General features: G+C 45.6%; 1 protein-coding gene across 3 annotated transcripts in view; it reads right to left on the reverse strand.

The window, feature by feature from the left end:
* Positions 1-16,374, reverse strand: part of KIFAP3 (kinesin associated protein 3) — a 631,738-nt gene that overhangs the window by 143,047 nt on the left and 472,317 nt on the right. For all 3 annotated transcript variants that reach the window (XM_063940294.1, XM_063940293.1, XM_063940295.1), the window contains exons 14-15: positions 7,615-7,780; positions 6,034-6,159 (exon numbers count right to left, since the gene is read on the reverse strand). In XM_063940294.1, coding sequence (XP_063796364.1) covers positions 6,034-6,159; positions 7,615-7,780 — 292 coding nt within the window. The remainder of the gene's footprint in view (positions 1-6,033; positions 6,160-7,614; positions 7,781-16,374) is intronic.

The raw sequence follows: 16,374 nt of genomic DNA on the forward strand, positions 1-16,374 counted from the left end.
CCACACCAATCACACCGTACAACTCGTGATACTACACCCAGTGAACAGTATGAATAACAACTGAGCCTCTCAAACAGATGGCTCCAAACAATAACCCTTTAGTTAGGCAATAACTATATACAAGTCTTGCAGACAATCCGCACTTGGTATGGGCGCCCAGCATCCACTACGGACTACGAGAAATAGAATTACCGGTGAGTAAATTCTTATTTTCTCTGACGTCCTAGTGGATGCTGGGGACTCCGTAAGGACCATGGGGATTATACCAAAGCTCCCAAACGGGCGGGAGAGTGCGGATGACTCTGCAGCACCGAATGAGCAAACTCAAGGTCCTCCTCAGCCAGGGTATCAAACTTGTAGAATTTAGCAAATGTGTTTGAACCCGACCAAGTAGCAGCTCGGCAAAGTTGTAAAGCCGAGACCCCTCGGGCAGCCGCCCAAGAAGAGCCCACTTTCCTCATGAAATTGGCTTTTACAGATTTATGATGCGGAAGTCCAGCCACAGAATGTGCAAGTTGAATCGTACTACAGATCCAGCGAGCAATAGACTGCTTTGAAGCAGGAGCACCCAGCTTGTTGGGCGCATACAGGATAAATAGCGAGTCAGTTTTCCTCACTCCAGCCGTCCTGGAAACATAGATTTTCAGGGCCCTGACTACGTCCAGCAACTTGGAATCCTCCAAGTCCTTAGTAGCCGCAGGCACCACAATAGGTTGGTTCAAATGAAAAGCTGATACCACCTTAGGAAGAAATTGGGGACGAGTCCTCAATTCCGCCCTATCCATATGGAAAATCAGATAAGGGCTTTTACATGACAAAGCCGCCAATTCTGACACACGCCTGGCCGAAGCCAAAGCCAACAGCATGACCACTTTCCACGTGAGATATTTTAGTTCCACGGTTTTAAGTGGCTCAAACCAATGTGACTTAAGGAAATCCAACACCACGTTGAGATCCCAAGGTGCCACTGGAGGCACAAAAGGGGGCTGAATGTGCAGCACTCCTTTAACAAACGTCTGAACTTCAGGCAGTGAAGCCAGTTCTTTTTGAAAGAAAATCGACAGAGCCGAAATCTGGACCTTAATGGAACCTAATTTGAGGCCCATAGTCACCCCAGACTGTAGGAAGTGCAGAAATCGACCAAGCTGAAATTCCTCCGTTGGGGCCCTTCTGGCCTCACACCATGCAACATATTTTCGCCATATGCGGTGATAATGGTTTGCGGTCACCTCCTTCCTAGCTTTTATCAGCGTAGTGATGACTTCCTCCGGAATGCCCTTTTCCTTCAGGATCCGGCGTTCAACCGCCATGCCGTCAAACGCAGTCGCGGTAAGTCTTGGAACAGACAGGGTCCCTGCTGCAGCAGGTCCTGTCTGAGCGGCAGAGGCCATGGTTCCTCTGATATCATTTCTTGAAGTTCTGGGTACCAAGCTCTTCTTGGCCAATCCGGAACAATGATTATAGTTCTTACTCTTCTCCTTCTTATTATCCTCAGTACCTTGGGTATGAAAGGAAGAGGAGGGAACACATAAACCGACTGGTACACCCACGGTGTCACTAAAGCGTCCACAGCTATCGCCTGAGGGTCCCTTGACCTGGCGCAATATCTTTTTAGCTTTTTGTTGAGGCGGGACACCATCATGTCCACCTGTGGCCTTTCCCACCGGTGTACAATCATTTGGAAGACTTCTGGATGAAGTCCCCACTCTCCCGGGTGGAGGTCGTGTCTGCTGAGAAAGTCTGCTTCCCAGTTGTCCACTCCGGGAATGAACACTGCTGACAGTGATAACACATGATTTTCCGCCCATCGGAGAATCCTTGTGGCTTCTGCCATCGCCATCCTGCTTCTTGTGCCGCCCTGTCGGTTTACATGGGCGACCGCCGTGATGTTGTCTGACTGGATCAGCACCGGCTGGTGTTGAAGCAGGGGTCTTGCCTGACTTAGGGCATTGTAAATGGCCCTTAGTTCCAGAATATTTATGTGTAGGGAAGTCTCCTGACTCGACCATTGTCCCTGGAAGTTTCTTCCCTGTGTGACTGCCCCCCAACCTCGAAGGCTGGCATCCGTGGTCACCAGGATCCAGTCCTGTATGCCGAATCTGCGGCCCTCTAGAAGATGAGCACTCTGCAGCCACCACAGCAGCGACACCCTGGCCCTTGGAGACAGGGTTATCAGCCGATGATTCTGAAGATGCGATCCGGACCACTTGTCCAACAGATCCCACTGAAAGATCCTTGCATGGAACCTTCCGAATGGAATTGCTTCGTAAGAAGCCACCATCTTTCCCAGGACTCGCGTGCAGTGGTGCACCGACACCTGTTTTGGTTTTAGGAGGTCTCTGACTAGAGATGACAACTCCTTGGCCTTCTCCTCCGGGAGGAACACTTTTTTCTGTTCTGTGTGCAGAACCATCCCCAGGAACAGTAGACGCGTTGTAGGAACCAGCTGCGACTTTGGAATATTCAGGATCCAGCCGTGCTGTTGCAGCACTTCCCGAGCTAGTGCTACTCCGATCAACAACTGTTCCCTGGACCTCGCCTTTATAAGGAGATCGTCCAAGTACGGGATAATTAAAACTCCCTTTTTCCGAAGGAGTATCATCATTTCGGCCATTACCTTGGTAAATACCCTCGGTGCCGTGGACAGACCAAACGGCAACGTCTGGAATTGGTAATGACAGTCCTGTACCACAAATCTGAGGTACTCCTGGTGAGGAGGGTAAATGGGGACATGCAGGTAGGCATCCTTGATGTCCAGTGATACCATGTAATCCCCCTCGTCCAGGCTTGCAATCACCGCCCTGAGCGATTCCATCTTGAACTTGAACCTTCTTATATAAGTGTTCAAGGATTTTAAATTTAAAATAGGTCTCACCGAACCGTCCGGTTTCGGTACCACAAACATTGTGGAATAGTAACCCCGTCCTTGTTGAAGGAGGGGTACCTTGATTATCACCTGCTGAGAATACAGCTTGTGAATCGCCTCCAGCACTGCCTCCCTGTCCGGGGGAGCTGTCGGCAAGGCAGATTTGAGGAAACGGCGAGGGGGAGACGTCTCGAATTCCAGCTTGTACCCCTGAGATACTACTTGTAGAATCCAGGGATCCACCCGTGAGCGAGCCCACTGGTCGCTGAAGTTCTTGAGACGGGCCCCCACCGTACCTGGCTCCGCCTGTGGAGCCCCAGCGTCATGCGGTGGACTTAGAGGAAGCGGGGGAGGACTTTTGTTCCTGGGAACTGGCTGTATGTTGCCGCTTTTTCCCTCTACCTCTGCCTCTGAGCAGAAAGGACGCGCCTCTAACCCGCTTGCCTTTCTGGGGCCGAAAGGACTGTACCTGATAATACAGTGCTTTCTTTGGCTGTGAGGGAACATGGGGTAAAAATGCTGACTTCCCAGCTGTCGCTGTGGAAACGAGGTCCGAGAGACCATCCCCAAACAACTCCTCACCCTTGTAAGGCAAAACTTCCATGTGCCTTTTAGAATCTGTATCTCCTGTCCACTGCCGAGTCCACAATCCTCTCCTGGCAGAAATGGACATTGCGTTTATTTTAGATGCCAGCCGGCAAATATCCCTCTGTGCATCTCTCATGTATAAGACAGCGTCTTTAATATGCTCTACGGTTAGCAATATAGTGTCCCTGTCTAGGGTATCAATGTTTTCCGACAGGGAATCTGACCACGCAGCTGCAGCACTGCACATCCATGCTGAAGCAATAGCCGGTCTCAGTATAATTCCTGAGTGTGTATATACAGACTTCAGGATAGCCTCCTGCTTTCTATCCGCAGGCTCCTTTAGGGCGGCCGTGTCCGGAGACGGTAGTGCCACCTTTTTTGACAGACGTGTGAGCGCTTTATCCACCCTAGGGGATGTCTCCCAACGTGACCTGTTCTCTGGCGGGAAAGGGTACGCCATTAGTAACTTTTTAGAAATTATCAGTTTCTTATCGGGGGAAGCCCACGCTTCTTCACACACTTCATTTAATTCATCAGATGGGGGAAAAACCACTGGTAGCTTTTTCTCCCCAAACATAATACCCTTTTTTATGGTACCTGGGGTAATATCAGAAATATGCAACACATTTTTCATTGCCGTAACCATATAACGAGTGGCTCTATTGGAATGTACACTAGTCTCATCGTTGTCGACACTGGAGTCAGTATCCGTGTCGACATCTGTGTCTGCCATCTGAGGTAGCGGGCGTTTTAGAGCCCCTGATGGCTTTTGAGACACCTGGGCAGGCACGGGCTGAGAAGCCGGCTGTCCCACATCTGCTATGTCGTCAAACCTTTTATGTAAGGAGTTGACACTGTCGCGTAATTCCTTCCACATGTCCATCCATTCAGGTGTCGACCCCGCAGGGGGTGACATCACATTTATCGGCACCTGCTCCACCTCCACATAAGCCTCCTCATCAAACATGTCGACACAGCCGTACCGACACACCGCACACACACAGTGAATGCTCTGACTGAGGACAGGACCAAAAAAAGTCCTTTGAGGAGACAGAGAGAGAGTATGCCAGCACACACCAGAGCGCTATATAATGCAGGGATTCACACTACACACAGTGATTTTTCCCCTATAGCTGTTATAATACACAGTTTGCGCCTAAATTTAGTGCCCCCCCTCTCTTTTTTATCCTATTGAGCCTGGAAACTGCAGGAGAGAGCCTTGGGAGCGTCCTTCCAGCGGAGCTGTGAGAGGAAATGGCGCCAGTGTGCTGAGGGAGATAGCCCCGCCCCCTTCTCGGCGGACTTCTCCCGCTTTTTTCAGGATATTTATGGCAGGGGATTTTACACATATATAGTCTTACTGACTATATTATGTGTTTTTATGCCAAGCTAAGGTACTCTTATTGCAGCCCAGGGCGCCCCCCCCCCCCCCAGCGCCCTGCACCCATCAGTGACCGGAGTGTGTGGTGTGCATGAGGAGCAATGGCGCACAGCTGCAGTGCCGTGCGCTACCTTAATGAAGACCGGAGTCTTCAGCCGCCGATTTCCTGGATGTTCTTCTTGCTTCTGGCTCTGCAAGGGGGACGGCGGCGCGGCTCCGGGACCGGACGACCGAGGCTGGGCCTGTGTTCGATCCCTCTGGAGCTAATGGTGTCCAGTAGCCTAAGAAGCCCAAGCTAGCTGCAAGCAGGTAGGTTCGCTTCTTCTCCCCTCAGTCCCTCATAGCAGTGAGTCTGTTGCCAGCAGATCTCACTGAAAATAAAAAACCTAAATATACTTTCTTTTCTAAGAGCTCAGGAAAGCCCCTAGTGTGCAACCAGCTCGGCCGGGCACAAAATTCTAACTGAGGTCTGGAGGAGGGGCATAGAGGGAGGAGCCAGTGCACACCAGGTAGTCCTAAATCTTTCTTAGTTGTGCCCAGTCTCCTGCGGAGCCGCTATTCCCCATGGTCCTTACGGAGTCCCCAGCATCCACTAGGACGTCAGAGAAATAAAGAGCATGGATAGTATGTGATAATAGGATTACTTTGATTGCCGATTATCTGAGGATCTGCGAGCACGCTTGCGTGTTTGTGCGCAGATGGTGATATTTGCAAGGCCGCCGGTGGTCATCTCCATGTGGCTACAGCATTAGTATATTTTCGCACATCCACTGTATATGGATGGTGTAATGGGTAGCATTACTACCTCACAGCACTGAGGTCTTAGCTTCATTTCCCAAGCACTGTGTGAAGTTTGTATATTCACCCAGTGCTTGCGTGGTTCAAAAATATACTGGTAAGTTAAATGGCTCAATATACTTATTAACCCTAGTGTGTGTGTGTGTGTGTGTGTGTGTGTGTGTGTGTGTGTATGTATGCGGAAGGGAACATAGAAAGTCAGCTCCAGTGGGGTAAGGACTGTTGTGAATGGCCAAAAAATCTTTGTAAAGAGCTACGGAATATGTGTGCACTATACAAATAACTGTTAATTTAAAAAAAAAATATTGTTAATAATAAAATATAAGTGCCTTATTTTAAGTTGTCTTACAAAATACTGCTGCATAAAGAGTACAAAAAAGAGAGACATGTTAACACTTACCATTCAGTAGCTCAATAAGTGCTGGAATAATTCCAGATTTTGCCAGTAGGGCAGCACAGGAGTCATCCATGGACACGGTTCCTATCATTATTACCACTTCCAGCACAAGATCATCTTCTGCAGATCCTGAGTCAAGCAAGTGAAAATTGTTGAAAATTAAATGCTGGCATTATAAAATACAAAATTAATACAACAATTATGAAGAGAAAATCTGTACAGAATGAGTGAAAAGTGACAGCAGTGAATTCTACGTAACACACAAAGCACATTGAAAATAGGTGGAAGGAGACGGGCAGGGGCATCAGAGCAGGCACCTGGTCCACTGGCGCTGAGGGCTGTGAAATGGTCACCCACTGCCCACTGTAATGTATATTAGTAGCAGTGCTGGCATCCATAACAACTGGGTTCCCGGACAATTTCCAGAGACCTGCACCACCAAACAAAATGATCCTGTCTTGAGTGGAAATGTTCTGGCAAACAGGGTCCGTGGCTAATCATAATAAAGGACATCCCAGTAAACCCGCGGCACCACGAGCAATGTGTGAGGACAGAAAAAAGTTCAAGTTACCTTTTTTTAAACACCCTGTACATTTTCCCCCATAAGTTTCTGTCTGACTATGTACTTCACATACTTAGAAAAGTGCATATGAATGAGAAAGCTTACAGAGTACCAAGTTAAATGTGTGAGAGAGAGATTGCAAGTAAGACCCCTTTCATTACCCCCTTCTGCTCACTGGAACTGCCCCCCAAAACACTACAGTTAAACCCCTGTGTGCCCCAGGAGTCACTCCCTTTCTTGGCTTTTCAATACTTAATTTATTTCTCCCACTAAATCTTTTCAATTTATTACCACCACATGCTGCAGCCAAACTCATCATTTCAAGAGAGACTGCTGTACCTGGAGAGGAGAGGAGAACTCAGCTACTCTCCAGTCCAACTTTAATAACTGGACTCAAGTTTTATTTATGGTGCAATGCTCTTTAATTAAATGTCCATGACCATAAACACTGCTTCACATAGTTCTGTGTTACTACAATTACAGTTAATACATGGAGTATCCTCTCACTTCATTTATTATGTACAGAATGTAATTATTTGTTAAAGGTCCCTTAAATCCTAATGCTTTACTCTTCCTTACCTCTTGAATGAGGGTAGTCGTGGCATCACACACCCAGGGCAGGTCTAACTTATATAAAGGTATGCTGACACATAGAGCGGCAGCCAGCAGAGGGCGCAGTGAGCAACAGAAATGCTCACTACATGGAGCTGCCCCTGCAAGAAGAACAATCTTGGTCCCCCCTCCATGAGTCCACTCTGCCTCTACCCTGGCCCATCCCGCACTGCAGACACATAGCCTCCCCCTCTTCTAAAGGTGCAGGTTAAGCAAAATGATGCATAGCAACTGTCATACGTTTGTTGTTTAGAAAAAATAAATGTAAGAATGCATGTTTAGATGTGACCGTACTAACTGCTGCTGGTTTGATCATCTGACAACAAGCAGTTAGTAGGCTAGCCATTTTTAAATAAATAATGTGCATTTTCAGGATTATGGATTTTTTTTGTATTTATTATTATAAATACCTGGCTTAAGTTTATCCTTGAGGTAAGGGACAAGCTTGTATTCTTTAAGAACCAGTTCCCAGTCCAAATCACTAATAGTGAGGTTTGCAAGTGTTCCAAGACATTCTATTACAAATTCTTCTTCTTCATCATTTGATATCTGAGCTGCTAAGTCCCCAACATAGTCCTGTGGTAAGCATGAAAAATAGTTTCATTAATAGACAGACTACTACTCCCAGCATACTTCCTATAAGGAAGGATATTTAGTTATCTGTACATATACATTAGGAAAAAGGCATTCACTTAATTTGAATTTTGAAGTCAGAGTTCTAGTAATAGCAAAGCTGAATGCAAGTCATTTGTGGCGCATGCCTTGTGTTCAACATAAGTACGTTAACTGCGTTGCAGAGTTGAATGTAACCTAAGCGTATCTGGTGGCTAAAGAGAGGTATTAACGTTGTGATATAAACTTCATAATTTTAACATCACAAAATTCAATAAGGGTATGTCAATAGGTCTTGTGGGGTAGGGGTGGTGCAAGTGTGCATTGATGAGGACAGCTTTGACACCAAAGGCTCGGATAGCAGCCGCTGGACCGCAGAGATGCATATGACAGATACATGCTTTTTTTTTAAATATTTCACTCAATGAGGGAGCAATTACATCCCAATACAAATTCACTCAGGATCAGACCCAGGGGTAGATGTATCAAACCCTGGAGAGAGATAAAGTGGAGAGAGAAAAAGGGGGCTATGTAATAAGATTTTGAGGGAGATAAAGTGGATGGAGAACTTACCAACCAGCTCATAACTGTCATTTCTCAAACATGGCAGCTAGGAGCAGATTGGCTGGTACTTCATCTCTCTCCATGACTTAGTGCATAGACCCCAAAGTACCAACCAATCAGCGTCTAACTGCCATTTTACAGACTGTGTTTGAAAAATAACAGTTAGGAGCTGATTCGTTGGTACTTTTATCTCTCTCCACTTTACCTCTCTTCAAGCTTTGATACATTTCCCCCCAATGTGTGCAGTATGTGCTGGAGGAAAGACATATATACATTCTGGACATATACAAGTTTTACTATGATCTGAAAATACTGTAACTAGAAGTTTTATTATGATCTGCAAATATATAGTAAAAATCGATTCGTAACAACAAAGATTTGGGGGTAAAATGAAAATCAACAAATTTGTCTAAAGGTCAGATTTAGCTTTCGTTCAGTTACAAGTCACCAAGTGTACTGTACATATTTAAATTTACATTTTTCTCTATGTATATGCTTTTCTCTCTCTCTCTAAACCTATGCCCCATATCCCAGCATCTGTTTTGCATCCTCCTTGTCATGTTTTCATGGTAATCAGGAATGGTTCCATTTAGATTTGAATCTATATTTAATCACAACACAATAATTTGCATTTTTTCAACCACAACAATTCACATTGCAATACCTGAACCTCCTTCATTACATCTAACTAATGTTATTATAAAAACTATAATCAATTAACCATGCTGATTCTGTTTGAATATGGTGCATGTTAATTTATTGGTACAGCAGACCCCTCACTTTGGACCAGCAAATCACAACCTGGGGAACAAGTACACCCTGCAAAAAAGAGATGATCTATATTTAGTGAAATCCCAATCATTCTGTGCTCCTGTTTGTCAGTACTTGTGACTATTACATCAATCTATATTTCATGTTAATATGGTTTACCAGTTGTAAAAAAAATTACTTGCTGTATATGGATTTTGTTCCACACTTTGTGCTACACAGGAGCAGTTTAGAGGTTTGTTTTCTTTTACCTGCCAGCTTACTGCTTTTAGTTTCCCTTAGCTGATATTTGGGAATAGCCCTTGCAGAATGCATGACGCTTATACCTCCACTTCATACCCTACTTCTACCTACACCACAAAGTTACTGTATGTATCTCACTGGATTTTCCATAGTGGTTGTTCAGAGGGGATACGGTTAAAATACAGACAGTCAGGATCCAGACAGTCAGAAGACTGACAGTGGGATCCTGATGGTTAGAATCACAACACATCCCGGAGTTACAATAAGTGCTGGGGTTGGCATTATAGTTAGGCTGTGAGGAGTGGAAGAGGTTAGGGTTATGCTGCGGGAGGAGCGGGTTAGGATTAGGAGTAGGGTAGAAAATAAATACTTACCGGGACATGGCAGGATTCTGGCCATTGGGATCCCGCTGTCAGTATTTCATACCAAACCCGTTCAGACACAATGCTTTAACATGTAAAACTATCTCCTGGACATCATCATCATCATCAGTGAACCTGCTCTTCAACCCTTTCCTACAGTTGTGTCCACACACACTATTGCTGCAGTAGCACCAAACATCCCTTCTCGGTGCACCAGGCTCCTTGCGACTTGGCTATCACTGAGCTTCTTACCCTGAATGTGCATCTTAATCGGAAAGTGATGCAAAAAAACACTTCACGAGACTGCAATGATTAATCATATATACGACACTTGCATATATGTGTGTAACTGAGTCTGAACATACCAGGCATTCCCAACCACGGTCCTCAAGGCACACCAACAGTGCAGGTTTTAGTGATATCCAGGCTTCAGCACAGATGGTTTAATCAAAATAACTGAGGTACTAATTAAGTCACCTGTGTTCAAGCCTGGATAACACTAAAACCAGGACTGTTAGTGTGCCTTGAGGACCGCGGTTGGGAAACACTGGAATATACAGTAAATGCCGATTTGGTGTGGCTCAATTGCACCGCATGGCTAGGTGTATTGAGGACACATCTGTATATTTTATATCTGATAAGCATGTTGTGTTTGTGTGTTACACTGTATGCCACATTCATGTTATATCCTATGTTCACCTATCCATTTTGATCCGTAGCTTGATCCTAAAATATAGGTTACGGTAAGAACTTACCATTGATGACAGTATTTCTCCTATGTCCACAGGTTCCACAGGATACATTGGGATGGAGTGAAGCGACAGCGGATTTGCAGCAAATGGTCGAAGCTTTTTGGCCTCCCAGCACGCAACGGGTCCGTCCATATATCCCACCTCCTGACTCAAATCAGTTGTTTTCCAAAGCTCAAGGCAGGAGCATCATGTAGAACCCTAATCAGGCGAGAAGATCCTACATGCACACCCTTCCTTACAAGATGGAAGAGGTTAGTGAGTAAAAGGATAATCAAATCAGGTGCGTCAGGGTGGGATCCTTGTGGAACCTGTGAACTTAGGAGAAATACTGTTATCAACGGTAAGCTCTTACCATAACATATATTTCTCCTGCAGTGTCCACAGGGTATCCACAGGATACATTGGGATGTCCCAAAGCAATTTAGTGGTGGGGATGCTCCTGATTAGACAGGAAAATCCTTTGCCCGATTCAGCGTTCTGAGATGTAAAGATATCAAAGCACCACGTTGTGCTACCCATGATGGACCTACCTTACGAGTAGAGTGAGCAGACATATTATCCGGCCCCGGGAGATCAGCCTGGGAATATGCTTCTGAAATCATCATCCGAAGCCACCTCGCCAGTGTCTACTTATCAGCAGGCCATCCTTTATTGTGAAATCAGTAGAGAACAAAGAGAGAATCTATCTTTCTGATAGCACTGGTACAATCCACGTATATCCTTAAGGCACGGAATACGTCCAACGATGCATCTCCCGCACAGAGGTCCGTCCCCTGGAAAGTCGGGACTACAATTTCTTCGTTAGGTGGCATTTAGACACCACCTTAGGAAGATACCCAGATTTAGTTCTGAGAACTGCTCTTTCTGAATAAAAAAAATCAGAAATAGAGGGCGACATAACAATGCGCCTAAATCTGCAACTCTTCTAGCTGAAGCCATAGCCAGTAGAAAGAAAACTTTACCTGTTAACCATTTAAAATCAACTCTTTTAAGTGGTTCAAATGGGGCAACTTGAAGGGCCTTTAGAACTAAACTTAGGTCCCAAGGCCCTGTAGGAGGAACAAAAGGAGGTTGAATGCGCAGCATTCCCTGGAAAAAATTGTGCACATCCTGTAGGTTAGCAATTTTCTTTGGAACCATACAGTTAGTGCTGACACTTGCACTCTCAAGGAAGCCACCCTTAAATCTTTATCCATTCCTGCCTGAAGGAATGATAGGATTCTGGAAACTCTGAAAGACCTGGGGTCAAATTTCCGTTCACTGCACCATTGAATATAGACTTGCCATATTCTGTGATAAATGCGAGCTGAGGAAGGTTTCCTTGTTCTAAGTATTGTTTGAATTACATGTGAGAATCCTCTTGACTTCAAGATGCAGGTCTGAAGAGACACGCCGTCAAAGACAGTCGATCCAGATGTCTGAGATGAAAAGGCCCCTGAATCCATAGATCTGGACGTTGAAGTAGTAGGAATGGAGCATCCATCGACATCCTCTGCAGATCTGTGTACCAATGTCTTCTGGGCCAAGCTGGAGCTATTAGTATCATGGCACCCTTTCCTTGTCTAACCTTTCTCACCGCCCTGGGTAACAGGGCAATAGGAGGAAGCACATAGGCCAAATGAAAGTCCCATCTCACTGACAGGGCATCCACAAAGATCTCTTTAAGATCCTTTTCTCTTGATCCGTATGCGGGCAGATTGTGGTTCTGACGAGACGCCATGAGATCTATCTCTGGCAACCCCCATCTGTCGACCAGGTCTGGAAGACTTCCGGGTGTAGAGCCCATTCGTTTACATGAATGGTGTGTCGACTGAGAAAATGCGCTTCCCAGTTTAGGACCCCTGGAATGAACACTGCGGACAAGGCTGGAAGATGATGTTCTGCCCACTTTAATGTGTGACTAACTTCTTTCATTGCTTCCCGGCTGCGAGTTCCTCCCTGATGGTTGAGGTACGCTACTGCCGTTGCATTGTCCGAACGGATCTGGACTGGTTTCCCCTGAAGGATGTCCTTTGCCTGATTCAATGCCATGTACTGTATATGGCTCGAAGTTCCAATATATTTATTGGCAGGCAACTTTCTTCCTTGGTTCACTGCCCCTGGAAGCAATTTCTTCCCGACACTGCTCCCCAGCCCTGAAGGCTGGCATCTGTTGTCAGAATTTCCCAATCTGATATCCAAAAGGGTCTCCCTTTGTTCAGATGGGCTGTCTGTAGCCACCAGGCTAATGACCTCCTTACTTCCAGAGGAAGAACCATAGTCTGCGTTTTTACTGTCTGATGAAAACCATTCCAATTGGTAAGGATCAGATGTTGCCAAGGCCTTGAATGGAACTGAGCATACTCTACCACAGGGGTGGGGAACCTGTGGCCCTCCAGCTGTGGTTGAACTACACATCCCAGCATGCCCTGCTAGAGTTTTGCTATTTGGCCATGCTAAAACTATTGCAAGGCATGTTGGGATGTGTAGTTCAATAACAGCTGGAGGGCCAAAGTTTCCCCATCCCTGCTCTACCATGTCAAATGTTGGCACCATTAATCCCATCACACGCATTGTTGTGTTAATGGATACTCTTCGACAGTGTAGAAGCTCCTGGATCCTTAACTGAAGTTTGGTTATTTTAGTCAGAGGCAAAATTACTGTCAGAGATAAGCTGCCATAATCACCATAATTTTGGTGAATACTCTGGGGGCTGTGGCCAACCCGAATGGCAGATCCTGAAACAGAAAATACTGTTGGAGGATAGCGAACTTGAGATAGTGCTGATGGGACAGGGCTATAGGAACATGTAGGTAAGCATCCTGTATATCCAGGGACACCATAAAATACCCTGGTTCCATAGCAACAATGATGGAACGTAAAGTTTCCATATAAAACCGAGGTAGCCAAATGTACTTGTTCAGCATTTTTAGGTTGAGTATGGGCCAGCACGACCCGTTCGGCTTCTGGACTAAAAACAGGTTGGAGTAGAAACCCTGTCCTTGTTGTGCAGGGGGAACCGGAATGATTACTCCTGACTGAAGCAATTTCTGAACTGCCTCTTGAAAAGCCCTGGCCCTCGTCTCTACCAGACGGTCTGGTACAAAAAAAAACCTTTGAGGAGGGTTTTTCCAGAGAGCAAACGCATAACCGTGAGATACCGCTTCTTGCACCCAGGCATCCGTGGTAGACTGCTGCCAGATTTCTGCAAAATGAAGAAGTCGGCCTCCCACCCTGGGGTCCCCCAGGTGGAGGCCCGCACCATCAGGCTGATGGCTTATCTTCTGTTTTAGAAGCTGGTCCTCTGGTTGCCCAATGCTTTTTAGTCTTACCAGACCTGATATACTGGGACTGTTTGCCATCACCTTTTCCTTTTGCTTTTCCTTGAGACCGAAAAGCTGGAATTTTAGGGTTAAATTTGTAAGTGGAAGGAAACTTAACTGTCTTGGAGTCTGCTTCTGACTCCAAAATACTGGTTAACTCTTAACCAAAGAGAATGTCTCCAGTAAAAGGTAACGACTCAAACTTTCTTGGATTCTGAATCAGCTTTCCAGGTGCGTAGTTAAACTGCTCTGCGAGCGGGTACTGTTGAGGCTGATGCTAGAGAGCCAATAATACCCATATCTAAGGCTGCTTCTTCCAAGAATATTGCAGCCTGTTTAATATGTGCCACATGGGATTTTTGCTCTCTAGATGTCATTGAAATTTCCCCTTCTAATGCCTCCGCCCAGGCAGTCACTGCTTTAGCCATCCAGGATGAGGCCATGGCTGGTCTATTGATTGCCACAGACAGGGAAAAAATGTTTTTTTAGCAAACCATCTACTCTCCTATCCATGACATAATTTAAAGAAGTTGAAGGCAGAGGTAATGTAGTTCTTCTTACTAAGTGAATCACATGCGTATCTACTTTAGGGGCTACCTCCCTCTTTAAACAGTCCCCAGTTGGAAAAGGATAATTAGAATTTCATGCCCTAGGAATTCTAAATTTCTTACTGGGCGTAACCCAAGCCTCTTCCATAATTTCAGTCAGATGCTCTGATCCAGGAAACTCAGTCTTAAGTGTTTTGGGACATTTAAATACAGGTGCCTTGGATTTTAACACAGGCTCTGCTGATTCTTCTAAGGATAAAATGGATTTCATTGCAGTAATCAACTCAGATATGTCCACTGAGCTGAGACCTTCTTCCTTATCCTCATATGCAGAACCACAGTGTAATGAGTCTCCGTCCTCTGACGAATCCTCATCTGAAACATGTGTAGACTGTGAAGATGTTGTTTTGTGTCGAAGTGATTTACTTACCACTGGCCTTTCAGCCTCTTTCTGTTAGAGAGGCTACTGCTTCCCCTGTTGGACATGATAAACCGCAGGTGGAATGCTGCACATAAGGGTTAATAATGTAACCTATCACTGATACAGAGGTTGGAATTATCCGCTCAGAAATACTGGCTAATGTCTGTGCAAACATAGTCCATAGGAGATAAACCTGCACCTGCCTTGAATTTTTCAAGAGACCCTGGTGAAAGCTAAAACAGTTTGCACACAACCCATCCTGAACCAGATCCTGAGAGGTTAACCCAGCTTTACATGACAAACATGATATGAGTGTCGGTGCTGCTGTGAGTGTATTTTCCTCACCTTTGCCACTCTTAGACATGATAAATACTTTCACAGTGTAATACACAATTTGTGACTGTAACCACTTTAAGATGTGTTAAAGTGACATACAATCCGACCCTACCCTGCTTAGCACCAGCATTGAGGATCGGAGTAAACAGAGAAAACTGACAGAATTAATTGCAAAGTCAGCAATCACACTAGCAGTCAGTCACATGTTATACTTTAGTATAATAAGCAATATGAGCACATATTCTACTACAGATACAGTTCACGTATGTAGGAGAAAATAAGAATTTACTCACCGGTAATTCTATTTCTCATAGTCCGTAGTGGATGCTGGGGACTCCGTAAGGACCATGGGGATTAGCGGCTCCGCAGGAGACTGGGCACAACTACAAAGAAAGCTTTAGACTACTGGTGTGCACTGGCTCCTCCCACTAAGACCCTCCTCCAGACCTCAGTTAGGATACTGTGCCCGGAAGAGCTGACACAATAAGGAAGGATTTTGAATCCCGGGTAAGACTCATACCAGCCACACCAATCACACCGTATAACTCGTGATACAATACCCAGTTAACAGCATGATAACAACTGAGCCTCTCAACAGATAGCTCAACAATAACCCTTTAGTTAAGCAATAACTATATACAAGTATTGCAGACAATCCGCACTTGGGATGGGCGCCCAGCATCCACTACGGACTATGAGAAATAGAATTACCGGTGAGTAAATTCTTATTTTCTCTAACGTCCTAAGTGGATGCTGGGGACTCCGTAAGGACCATGGGGATTATACCAAAGTTCCCAAATGGGCGGGAGAGTGCGGATGACTCTGCAGCACCGAATGAGAGAACTCAAGGTCCTCCTCAGCCAGGGTATCAAATTTGTAGAATTTAGCAAACGTGTTTGCCCCTGACCAAGTAGCAGCTCGGCAAAGTTGAAGAGCCGAGACCCCTCGGGCAGCCGTCCAAGAAGAGCCCACTTTCCTCGTGGAATGGGCTTTTACTGATTTAGGATGCGGCAGTCCAGCCGCAGAATGTGCAAGCTGAATCGTACTACAGATCCAGCGAGCAATAGTCTGCTTAGAAGCAGTTGCACCCAACTTGTTGGGCGCATACAGGATAAAGAGCGAGTCAGTCTTTCTGACTCCAGCTGTCCTGGAAACATAAATTTTTAGGGCCCTGACTACATCCAACAACTTGGAAGCCTCCAAGTCATTTGTAGCCGCAGGCACCACGATAGGTTGGTTCAGATGAAAAGCTGATACCACTT

The sequence above is a fragment of the Pseudophryne corroboree genome, chromosome 9 (genome assembly GCF_028390025.1).
Source record: "Pseudophryne corroboree isolate aPseCor3 chromosome 9, aPseCor3.hap2, whole genome shotgun sequence".
NCBI classification, from domain to species: domain Eukaryota; kingdom Metazoa; phylum Chordata; class Amphibia; order Anura; family Myobatrachidae; genus Pseudophryne; species Pseudophryne corroboree.